Consider the following 13100-nt stretch of genomic DNA (forward strand, 5'->3'; position numbering starts at 1 on the left):
CCAGCGCTACCTTGCAAGCAAATTACAACCACATTCTTTTCTTCACTAAGGTCCTTCAAAAGGCTTGGCTCTTCCATTATAAAAACAAACACACAAAGAAAATCCTAGTCTCTCCCTCTCTCTTCCTTCCTTTCTTCCTTCCTTCCTTCCATTCATTCATCAAAAAGCATTTACTGTGTACCTGCTATGGGCAGGTCACTAGATCGGGAACTCAACGAATAAAAACTAAATGAAAAGGAGCAGAGGATCAGGTAAATATTCAAGATAAAAAATTCAATTTCTAAGAATGTACCGTAGAGTAAAATAATAAAGAAGAGTTGTAGCTGGGCCAACATGACTCTGAATGACACCCTCCCCCCCCCCCCCCCCCAGCCTGCAAGCTCCCCCTGAGGTGGCTGAGGACTCCACTGAGACTGTATCTCAGCCCAACTTCTCCCACCGCTCAATCCCACTTCTTTCCTTTTCCCGCAGGCTGCCAGTCTCCATGAAGCGTGCCCCTAGTGAACCCAACCTGCACAACCGACAAGGAATTCTACTTATAAGAGTCAGGAAAAATGACAGAAGTTGGGCCCCGAGGAATGAGCAATATTTTACAAGTCAGAGAAGGCAGGCACTGTATTTTAGGATAAAAACAATAACATAAGCTAAAGTATGGAAGAGTGAGAGAGACTGGGGATTTGAAGAAATGAAAGTGATTCCCTGAGGGTAGAGGGAAGAGGAGGAGGAGAAAATGGAGATGAAAGGCCTCTACTTTATCTTACAGGTGAGTCATCAGAGGTTTTTGAGAAATGGAGTTACAGCGCAGATGTTTGCAAAATATCTATAGTGTACAGAATATATTGAAAAAGAGAATAAAAGCAGAGAGACCTAACGGGAGGTTTTTTATATTAATTCTGTATTTAATTCTATATTCTATATTAATTTCTACATTAACAGAAAGGTCTATGAAGATCTAAGTTTATTGTCATCAGCAGTGGAGAAGACAAAGGGATTCAAGACTTATCTTTGAACTACGGATTCTGAGCCAGGTTGCCCCTTCAGTGCAAAGGGGACAATGAGAACTACCTCACAAGTCAGCGTCATACCCAGGAAGAAGCACACATAGTAAATGCCTAGTGAGGGGTCTTGTACATAGTAAATGCTTAACAATATCCACTCACTCACACTCTCATTTGATCACCAACTCAAGAGAAATCTGTTAAAACCTGGAGAAGTACTAGGTGGAAAAAGGTGAGGAAGAATTCCCAGTGTGACCAGGATGGAGGTGGAACTAATTGTGACAGTGAGCCCAGACTGGGGAGAAGTTTAGAGAAAAGTGAGCTGTCTGTTTCATTTTTGAGGTAGCAGGGTGCCTGGGTGGCTCAGTCGCTTAAACATCTGACTCTGTTTCGGCTCAGGTCACAATCTCATGGTTTATGAGTTCGAGCCCCACGTCCGGCTCCAGGCTGACAGTGCAGAGCCTGCTTGAGGTTCTGTCTCTCCCTCTCCCTCTCTCTGCCCCTCCCCCTCTCACTCTCTCAAAAATAAATAAATAAACTTAAATAAATTTAATTTTTGAGGTAGCTACAGAATAATCACAGAGACATGTGTGTCTTAAATTTGGTTACTCAGTAAAAAAAAATAAACTCAAATAGGCCACAGCTGGAATGAGAGAGTTGGAATATTTCATAGCATGTGGTAGGAGCCAAGGTGCTGGCTAAATTGAGAACATTTGGGGAGATAACATTTCGAAGTGAGGAAGGTGAGTAAGAGAGGACATGTAGGGACATCTACCTGAGGAAAAAGGAGCTTAAGAAGAAAAATGAAGGGGCGCCTGGGTGGCGCAGTCGGTTAAGCGTCCGACTTCAGCCAGGTCACGATCTCGCGGTCTGGGAGTTCGAGCCCCGCGTCGGGCTCTGGGCTGATGGCTCAGAGCCTGGAGCCTGTTTCCGATTCTGTGTCTCCCTCTCTCTCTGCCCCTCCCCCGTTCATGCTCTGTCTCTCTCTGTCCCAAAAATAAATAAACGTTGAAAAAAAAAATTTTTTTAAAGAAGAAAAATGAAAAGGACTCAGAAGTAAACAGGTAAATGGTACAGAGTAATTTTATAGAAACCAAAGGATGACAGAACTTCAAAAAAGAAGTTTACCTGTCGGGGCGCCTGGGTGGCTCAGTCGGTTGAGCATCCGACTTCAGCTCAGGTCACGATCTCGCGGTCCGTGGGTTCGAGCCCCGCGTCGGGCTCTGGGCTGATGGCTCGGAGCCTGGAGCCTGCTTCCCATTCTGTGTCTCCCTCTCTCTCTGCCCCTCCCCCGTTCATGCTCTGTCTCTCTCTGTCCCAAAAATAAATAAACGTTGGAAAAAAAAAAAAAAAAAAAAAAAAAAAAAAAAAGAAGTTTACCTGTCAACTACTACACAGGGGTCAAGGAAAACTGAAGAGGGGTCACCTGAAATCCCTCCAGGGGAACAATGATACAGTTAAAAAAAATTGGGACATTCTAAATGTTAAACTGGGGCAGACTGGTTAATTCAGGGATTTTTTTTTAAGTTTATTTATTTTATTTTGAGAGAGAGATAAAGAGGGGCATAGAGAGAGAGAGAGAAAATCCCAAGCAGGCCCTGCACTGTCAACGCAGATCCTAATGCGAAGCTTTATCTCACAAACCATGAGATCATGACTTGAGCCAAAATCAAGGGTTGGACACTTAACCGACTAAGCCACCCAGGTGTCCCTACTTCAAGGATGTTATACAATCATTACCACCATGATCTAGAAGTATATTTATTCACATATATACAAAGAAATGTTCAGGATATATTTGTTAACTAAAACAAAAACAAAACCAGGCTGTATCCATTATGATATGTATTATGAGAGAAGATGCATATGAGAATATATGCGACTAATAAAATCTTCTGCAATCAGTATAAAAGGGTTGTTGTGACAAACTATAAGAAAGACTAGTCTTTGCAGTAGCACCCATTATAGGGCTGGAACTTGAAGGGGAATCAGTGAAGAAAAGAGGCCTCTGTATACTTAATTTTGTATATACGTGTACACACACATGTAAACTGAATCGCATAGCCTCAACAATCTAGATTTCTAAGTGAATGAATAGTTTTTTAATAGTATTTTTTTAATGTTTGCTTACTTTTGAGAGAGAGATAGAGAGAGAGTGGGGTAGGGGCAGAGAGAGAGGAAGACAGATGATCCAAAGTGGGCTGTGCACTGACAGCAGTGAGCCCGATGCGGGGCTTGACCCCACGAACCATGAAATCAGGACCTGAGCTGAAACTGGACGCTCAACTGACTGAGCCACCCAGGCACCTCTAGATTTCTAAGTGACTGAACAGTTTTTAGATGTTATATAAATAATTATCACATCTCTTGTGACGCTAATGCAATCATGAAGCTCGGACAGTTAGGCATAAAAAGAAACGAGAAATTCCTAGTTTGATTTTTATTCTCTTATTTTAGGTTTTTAGATAGAACACAAGCTTTTCATTGCATTGGCATTAGCATACTGAACAGATAATTCCCATGGCATTTTAAAGAAGAGAGAGAAAAGCCTACAACACACAATCTTTGGCATTCACAGAAGGATGCAGTGAAGCCCCTGAAAGTGGCAACACAGGCCCTGGTGCCCACCTGTGCCTCCGGCAGCATGTACCACTGTAACCTGACTTACAGATGCCCTTACGCCCCGTGAATCCCGTTTCTCCATGGAGACTGCGACGCTACCAAGATCGAAGTTTGCAACTTCAAATGAGGTCTTTAAATCAAATACAATATAAAAAAAGTCCAGGCACTTTTTCTTTTGGCAAGAAAGACTAACTCCCCCTCTGCTCACACCTCAATTGCATAACTCAAGGGAGCAAGAGGCAACTTTCCTTGGACTCTTCAAATAAACTCTCTTTAGGGATCAGGCTATGCACAAGAAAATAGCTCAGCAGGAATTTAAAAAAAGAGAGAGGGAGGGAGGGAGGGAGGGAGGGAGAGAAACTAGGGATAAAAGCAAAAAAGCAAGAAGGAATCTGAGCAAAACATTACAAGCACCATAATGTAACGCATGAACTGTCAAATGCTGGTTGCCTGAATGGAATCAGGGACAAGGAGTCAGTTTAGAAAGCAGAGATCTGGCAGGGGTAGGTTTAAGAAAAAGAATATACATGTGTGTCGGATGGATGGACACATGACCTAGTTTTGGCTAAATAAAGCTAAGAATGGTATACAATTTTTGCGAGTCTGTTTCCAGCTAGTCTGAAAGGCAATCTGAAACTGTGTTATCAATTAGGGACCCATTGACGGATTATATACAGTCTGAAAGGGCCCGAGGCTGGACATCTTACAGATGTAAATATCAGACATGCGATAGCCTATGAAGTCCATTAATTCTGCTCTGAAAAGGGGCATGAGCTGTAGAGGAGGAAAGGGGGGGGGGCCTCTGAGGTCACCCTCCACCATCTACCACTCTTCTTAAATTACAAATGACTGCTCAAGAATGTGGACTTTGGGATGCAGCCACTGCTTGGTGGAATGTCACAAAACTTCAAATACAAGCAAGTCAGTTCTCAAATACCTGAATATTGCCAAAAACTGCTTGTAAATCTAGCTATGTCAACGGTGCCGAGAACAACTCTCCTTAGGGTAGTATGTTACACTTGAGTCATGCTTTTAGAAATATCAGAATTCAAGATCTGATCTTTAACCATACACCTCTGTCCTCACCATCTTCTTCCTCCCCTTCCTGATTTTTTAAACTCCCTCTCCCCTCACTAATAACTACTGTAATGAAACAGAACTCTGTCAGGATTCCCAATTATGTGTTCAGAGGAGTTCTACTCTAAAACCTCAGTTACAGAAGATAATCTCAACATAACGAAGAGGTCTTCAATACTGCTTCCTCTGGCCTTGCTCTTGGCCAATGATCTTGCTTCCTAAGTCTCTTGAGAAAACAACATCACGAAGAATGGAATGTCCACTACCTTGATCATTATGAGCATCTCTGCACACTTGCTCTTCCTTCCCTCCTCTTATTAAGAATGAACACTGTGCTTTTGGACCCTCTCCTTGGAATCCCACTATCTCTTGCCTAATCAAGGAAAAGGCTCCAGCAATTGTCACTCCTCTTGCTTCTCGGTCTTTAGCTTTCCTCTACTGGATCCTCCTCTTTGGCACACAACCATGCTATAACTCCTTTCAATTTAACACTCTCTTGACTCCACATGGCACTCCAGCTTTCCCTCCTTTCAGCAAACCCTGGCAGTTCATGTACTTACTGTTTCCAGCTCCTCTCCATTTTTAAGAGCTCGAACTAACCAGGATCATCCTATCATTCTAGTCTACTGATCTACCAAACAGCCCTCATTCAAGTTCATTGATCACTTCTTCCCCCCCCCCCCCCCCCCCCCCCCGGCTAAATCCAAGGTCAGGTTTCTTAGCCTTCATCTTACTGGGCCTACTTAACCCAGTTGACCTCTCCTTGCTTCTTGAAATACTTTGTTCACTTGGCTTCAAGGAGATGGCTCTCTTGGTCTTCTACCAGATTGACTTCCTTTTCAAATTCCTTTACTGCTTCCTCTTCATTTCAGTGACCTTTAAGCAGTAAAGTATCCCAAGACTCAGTCCTGGACTTCTTTTCCATTTTATCTACGGCTTCTTGCTAGATGACCTTTTTGGGTCTCATGATTTAAGTATTACCTATACACAATGAACCTCAAATTTCAGTCTCTAGTCTGACCCATTCCCCAGACTTGTATATCCAACTGCTTAGACAACATTTCTATGTGGATATTCTATTTTTTAATTAAAAAAAACATTTTTTTTAGGGATGCCTGGGTGGCTCAGTCAGTTAAGTGGCCGACTTTGGCTCAGGTCATGATTTTGCCATTTGTGGGTTCATGCCCTGCATCAGGCTCTGTGCTTACAGCTCAGAGCCTGGAACCTGCTTCAGATTCTGTGTCTCCCTCTCTCTGCTCCTCCTCTGCTTGCACTCTCTCTCTCAAAAAATAAACACTAAAAATTTTCGAAAAAATAAAACGAAAAAATTTTAAAAATATTCGTTTTGAGAGAGAGAGAGAGAGAGAGAGAGAGAGAGAGAGAGAATGAATCTGAAGCGAGCAGGAGAGGTGCAGAAGAGAGAGGGAGACAAAGAATCTGAAGCAGGCTCCAAGTTCTGAGCTGTCAGCACAGAGCTCGATGCAAGGCTCAAACCCAGGAACTGTGAGATCATGACCTGAGCCGAAGTTGGACGCTTAACTGACTGAGCCACTCAGGCACCTCTCCATGTGGATATCTAATGCACATTTCAAACCCCACTTTTTTCAAACTGAAATGTTGATTCCTTGACTGTCACCAGTATTCTCTATCATAAAAAAATGGCAACTGTCATTCTCATTGATAAGGCCAAATACCTTGGAAGTCCTTGCCAGCTCTTCTCTTACTCTCTCACACACTCGCCCACCCCATCTAATTAATCAGCAAATCCTAATGGTTCTATCTGCAAAACACATTCAGAATCCAACCACTTCTCACCACCTTCACTGTTACTGCACTATTAATGCTATGGCCACCTGCCACCTGGATTTTGGGATAACCTCTTAAATGGTCTCCCTGCTTCCACTTTTGCCTTGCTATTATGTATTCTTGCCACAGCAGTGATAAACCTTTTAACCTAAGCCAAGTCATGACTCTGCATAAATCCTTTGTTCCTTGCCCTCACCTCTCTCCACCAGGACCTCCTATCTTATTCGCAGCAAAATCTGAAGTCCTTATAAGGGCCAGTAAAGTAAGGTCCTTGGTGATCTGGCCCCCAATTGCCTCTTTGGTCTCATCTTCTACTGTCAATCCTCACCCACTGAATCACACTTATAGTGGCCTTCTTGCTGCTACTGAGCACACTAAACATTCTCCTAACTCACACCCTTTGCCTGGGATATGTTTCCTCCAGTTATTCTTACAGTTTTTCAAGCCCACTTATTCAGATCTCACTGATGAGCACTTTTATAAAATAAGAAGACTCCTCCCTCCTCCCCCCTCCCCTCCCCAGCCCAAAGTACCACTGTGTCTCATCCTTACATTGCTTTTCCTCCGTAACATTCATCATCAGACATGTATATTTCCTTGTCCTTTTAAGATTTATGTCCCCCAGCTCCCAGAATATAAGCTTTTTGCTTCGTTTATAGCTGACCTAATACAAAGGAAAAGTGTTTACCCATAGAAGGTGCTCAATAGGTACACACTAGGACTATTAATGATGGAGATAGATCTTAACAATACACTCATTATTAGAAACAATGAAAACATATAAAATAAGGCAATGAGGATGGAGCCCTGGCTGCAGCAGCTTCCAGATCCTCCAAGGTCTGGCCCACTGAGGTGAGAGATCCTGGCAGAAGAGTGTTGTTCTGACTCCCAAGTGAGCATGCACCACCCTCAGGCTGGCCCCAGCCTGTACTTTCTCAAGTCCCAGTCACCTAGCCAGGAGGGTAATGGAGTTTTGTTTAGAACCTTAGCACCATACTGAGGATCTACTATCAGATATGTATTATGAAAGGTACTGTCTACCAGAAAGGACTGAAAATAACACCGGAAAATAGTGTGTAATTCCTTATTGCTTTATTTTTTCCCTTGTTATACAAAGCAACGCATGCTTAATTTAAAATTAAGAAAATTAATAAGGAAGTAAAACATATCCCACTATTCCAGCACTAAGAGGTAAGTATTAACATTTATTGTGTGATCCCTTCTGTATCTTATGTATATAAAGAAGTAATGGACTATATTTTTTCCTTATTAATTCAAACAGCCCACAAGTTAACATATATTGTAAAAATTTTTAACAAGATGTGTATTTCTGGGACACATTTATATCCGATCCTATTCAAAAAGTGCTAATTCCAAACTCAAGTCTTCAGACCCAGGCAACATGTCTTGTGTTACTGAGCAAATGGGAGGTAAAGAGGTAAGGAGTGAATCTGGAAACTAGAAAATTCAAGTTCCAGCTCTGTGCCCTGTGCCAGCTATGGAATCTTCCATAATTCATTTTCTCTGTCCACTCTATGCTCTTCCCTACTCTTTTTTTTTTTTTATGGAAAATATTTTCAGTAAACTTTTTTAAGAATTAACCCCACTTGCTCCAAAAGGCCTCTGACCAAAAAAACCCAAAAACCCAAAAAAACAAAACAAAAAACCCAAAAACAAAACAAAAAACAAAAACAAACAACAACAAAAACCAAATCCATTATATACTGCTCTAGACAATATGTGCTTGGCATATTTAGGTTGATCATTTAATTTAGCCAGAAGCTGGAGTTTTAATATCCTTAAGCAACAGAAGGCTTATAGTTCTTCCTTTCCAGGCTTACTTAGATTACTTGGTTTGTGTATACAACAACTCCCAAAGACCACAACTCTCCCACGGACCATGACTGGATGGGGTCCTAAAAGTAAATATTCTGTTCCTCTATCTTCTCTAGAGTTTTACATATCTGCAAGAGACCTGGAATTTGGGAAATACAGTTCTTCATGTTTAAGGATTAGATCCTTCATCTATCCAATAATAAGGGAAGACTTGGGATCTTCCTGAGCCTCAGATTTTTCTTTGCAAAATCTGAGGATTGAAGCTGGTAGTTGATGTCTAAATTTTATTTCTAACTCTTAAAAGGGAAGCCTTTAGGTTCTGAAGCCCATCAACAAATGTACATAACAAGACAAATAGGGTGAGAAATATAGACTGGAATGCCAGGACAAGATAGCAGAGACACTATGTGCCTTTGGAACTATATATAACTATATGCGCACAGGTACCCCTAATAGTTATTACCACTGCATTTGAACAAAGTGCAACTTCAATATATAACACCCTGGCACCATTTCTTAGAAATGCTTCCTCATCATCCTTTCCAAACCACCAAAACAAATTAAAAATTGTAAATAGGGAATATAAATTCAGCACATTCTAATGCAAAGATGGGTCTCTAAAATAACCTTTAAAATAACGAGTGTGAAACTCCTAATACATGAGACAATGGATTCAAGAGTCTAGCAAGGTATATGCCATATATATACTATACAGTAAACACTCAATACAGTTCAGCTGGATTTTCTTTTTCCTTTCCCTCTTCCAAGTGTCAACTTCCAGAAAGAAATATCCAATTTTAAGTATATGATATTTTCTGTTCAAATCTTAAGGGATAACATCTAAAGCAATACATTTATTCAGTGTGAATATGGTGAAATACAGTTCACCTTTATAAGCCAAGAGATTACTGACCTGAATTTAAATCTCGTCCTGGATTGAAGGCCCGGCTATTAACAGTAGTAGAAAGTCGATCACAACTAATTGTTCTAGATACATTGGTGTTAAAGTTCCCATCAAATCTGAAACAATAGAATTGGCAATATTTACTTAGCGGTTATTAAATTCAGAAAAACCAACGAGATAATTCATACTGCATATGAACAGTAATAAACAGTATATTGTTTATTGTATTATTGTATATATCCAGCTCATAAACAGTAAATTGTGATTTAGATTTTAAATATTAAAAAATATCATTTCAGAACAATATGGGAAAAAACAACATCTGCTTCTAGGAGGCTTTAGAAGTCAAGTTCAGGGGCGCCTGGGTGGCTCAGTCGGTTGGCCCTCCGACTTCAGCTCAGGTCACGATCTCACGGTCCGTGAGTTCGAGCCCCGTGTCGGGCTCTGGGCTCTGGGCTGATGGCTCAGAGCCTGGAGCCTGCTTCTGATTCTGTGTTTCCCTCTCTCTCTGCCCCTCCCCCGTTCATGCTCTGTCTCTCTCTGTCTCAAAAATAAATAAACGTTAAAAAAAAATTAAAAAAAAAAAAAGAAGTCAAGTTCAATTCTAAGGAGATTAAAAAATAACAATCCTTTGACCCAATTCTCTCCCTAATGAATTTGAGTGAGGCACTATTGATAAAATCATACAGAAAACAGATTTGACAAAATCAGACAATAATTTTAAAAATCCAGACGTAAGCTCTGATGTAATATATGAGACAATTCTTTAAATTATCAAGATCAAGAACAAAAATAGTGAGTAATGAAGGAGAAAGAACGTTTGGGGCTTAGGCAACATCTAGACCTGAATCCCTGCTCTGTTCAATTTTCCTGAACCTTGGTTTTCTTATCCAGGGAAGAAAATTAAAAGAGAGAGAGAGAGAGAGAGAGAGAGAGGAGAGAGAGAGAGAGAGAGAGAGAGAGAATAAAGTTCCTCTCCTGGTAGAGAACACATAGTTTGTACCTTCTGGACTATAATATACATAAAGTCAAAGCCTTTTTGATTTCCAGTGGTAGTTCAATGTTAGGGTTAGGGCTAGAACAATGTAAGTACTCTGGCTAGTTGCTGATCAATAAACACTAGTGTAATCAATGACTCATTTGCTACAGCAAACAGCAATCTGCAAGAAAATAAGAGGAAAATGTACCATCTCATTCACATACACTCCCTACAAGTTTTTATTCCCCCCATGAGTATTTTTAAGTGAACTTAATCCAGAAGTAACAAAAGCAAAAAACTTTGAATTTCTAAATAACTCATTTAGGATTTCACATACTGATAAGACTCATGAAATTTCTAAGAGTCCCCCCTCCAAACTAACTTAATCTGAAATTAGAGTTTTTAAAATTAATGTTAAAATGTGTACATACATCAATTTATAAATGCCATTAATGAAATTCCATGAACACAGGTAGAGAAACTATATGACCCAGAAGAAACACTCCTAAAAATCAAGATCCACTCAATTATTCATGTGAACTTTGAGGATCTGTCGATCCCATTTCACAATATATAAGAATTATTACGTTAAACTGATTGTATAAGCAAGGGGACTAGGTCTTCACATGGTGTGTTGGGTTCTAAAACAAAAGTTAAACAGTTTTGTTTGGATACATATCATCTCAAAGGAGAAAGTAACTGGATTTTAAGAGACCTTTAGTTCAGCCTCCAACCCAGTACAGAATTATATCTTATATCAACATTGTCAACTGTGGCTCCAAGGACACAGTTGCTTCACCAACGTGGTTGCTCTTCCTTGGACCTGCTCCAATTTGTCTAGACAAGAGATTGCTGCCTCAAAAGCCACAGATGGAGAGGAAAGAAGAAATTAATACATCGGCAGCTGCCTGTGTGCATGCGGGCAAAGCAACATAATCTCACTAGCCCTCTCTTGTAGCATTTCAACATCTGTGCTGCAGGAGTGGCACTATACAAGGAACTCACCTGCTTGCCTTGCTCTAGATAGACACATAAAATCTATTCCCTCACAAACTTTTTAATAAAGACACGATAACGTTTTGGGCTCATGGGCTGGCTATACAGTCTCCATCACACCTGCTAAAACTCTGTCACGGTAGTGTGAAAGCAGCCAAAGAGCATTCACAAAGAAGGAGTATGGCTGTGTTCCAAAATACCTTAATTTTCAAGAACAGGCAGGGTGCCAGACTTGTTTTACCCCTGGCCCAGATCAGGGCAGTCCAGGAGAATTCTCTGTAATGATGACAAAGTATTATTTCTGCAGTGTCCCTATGGTAGCTACATGTGGTTGCTGAGCATTTGAAATGTGTCTAATGTAACTTAAACACTAAATTTTTAAAGAGTTTTTTTTTTTAATTTTTTTTTTCCAACGTTTATTTATTTATTTTTGGGACAGAGAGAGACAAGAGCATGAACGGGGGAGGGGCAGAGAGAGGGAGACACAGAATCGGAAACAGGCTCCAGGCTCTGAGCCATCAGCCCAGAGCCTGACGCGGGGCTCGAACTCACGGACCGTGAGATCGTGACCTGGCTGAAGTCGGATGCTTAACTGACTGCGCCACCCAGGCGCCCCAAGAGTTTTTTAATTCCAGTTAGCATATGAAATTTTCTATTGTATAATTTTAACTTAAATATAAATCATCACTGAGTAGTGGCTACCATTTTGGGCAAGTGCAATTATCGAAGTTTCTCTTGATTATTTACCCAGTCTTCCTTCAAGTCTTTATTCACTTAATTATTTTCCCAGAAAGTCCTGTCCTAACTGTGGATGGTTTCTCATTCTATGTCAAGTACCTCCATCTTATCTCAAAGCATGTGCCATAATTAAAAAAAAAAATTCTATTTCAGAGAAAGAGAGAGGGCACAAGCTCATTATAACGAGCAAATTATCTTATTTTTAATTTTTTATTTTTTTGCCTTTTCCATATATCAAATAAAGACAGGTCAAGTTAGAGGTGAGATGCCAAAGGTTTTTGGTATGGAAGGCTTCTTGTGTAAATCCTACACACATGGCACTATGAACTCCCAATTCTTTCTAAAACCTTTTCACATATCTGAGAAGTCTTAGTTCCCCCAATGGGACTCTAAGTTACTATGAGGATTTGTATTTCTCTCTCAAGTCTAACACTTCTGTTGGTAATGTGTGGTATTCCATAGATTCTTATTGGTGACAAATGAGGAAGGGCAGAGAGCTAGTCACTGGAAACCTCTGGGTATTTTAACCCAGTCATATTCATGGAACATCTATGATGAACAAGGCACTGCCACTGTGGCAAAGCATGGTTATGTCATGGTCAGCAGCATGGACTTGAGCAGTAACCAGACCTGCACTGGACTTTGCATTTAAATTCCATCTTGCACATAACTTACGTTTTCTAAGCCTCTGTTTTTCTCATCTGTAAAATGGTGATAACAATAGCACCTATTTCATAAGGTTGTGTTAAAGAATTAAATCAGAAAATGGCTCTTAAAAGCCTGTCACATGGTAAGCATTTAATAAGTAATAAGAACTACGAATGGATGGGCTAGTAATGGTAACAGCAGCTACTAAGTGTTCATCGTATGTCAGGCATATTCCAAGTACTTCACACGGATAAACTCAATGTGATCCTCACAAAGCCTAGGAAAAGTACTATTATCATCTCCATTTGAATGCCTGGAAACTGAGGCACGGAAATGTTAAATCAAGAAGGCCCAAGGTCGCAGCTGGGAAGCAAACAGAACCAAGATGTAAAACATACACTTGAGCTCTCCTTCATAATGAATACGTTACAACATATCTCAATAAATCAACAAATAAATCATCCTTGACATTATCTAAAATAGCTGAAGTAGAATT

General features: G+C 40.5%; 1 protein-coding gene across 2 annotated transcripts in view; it reads right to left on the reverse strand.

The window, feature by feature from the left end:
* The window catches only part of CACHD1 (cache domain containing 1), a 214197-nt gene that overhangs the window by 69301 nt on the left and 131796 nt on the right, over positions 1-13100 (reverse strand). For both annotated transcript variants that reach the window (XR_007155029.1, XM_047872635.1), the window contains exon 4: positions 9253-9359. Coding sequence is in view for 1 of the 2 variants with exons in the window: in XM_047872635.1 (XP_047728591.1) it covers positions 9253-9359 (107 nt within the window). In the remaining variant the exon portion in view is untranslated. The remainder of the gene's footprint in view (positions 1-9252; positions 9360-13100) is intronic.

This window comes from Prionailurus viverrinus, chromosome C1 (genome assembly GCF_022837055.1).
Source record: "Prionailurus viverrinus isolate Anna chromosome C1, UM_Priviv_1.0, whole genome shotgun sequence".
In the NCBI taxonomy this organism is placed as follows: Eukaryota; Metazoa; Chordata; class Mammalia; order Carnivora; family Felidae; genus Prionailurus; species Prionailurus viverrinus.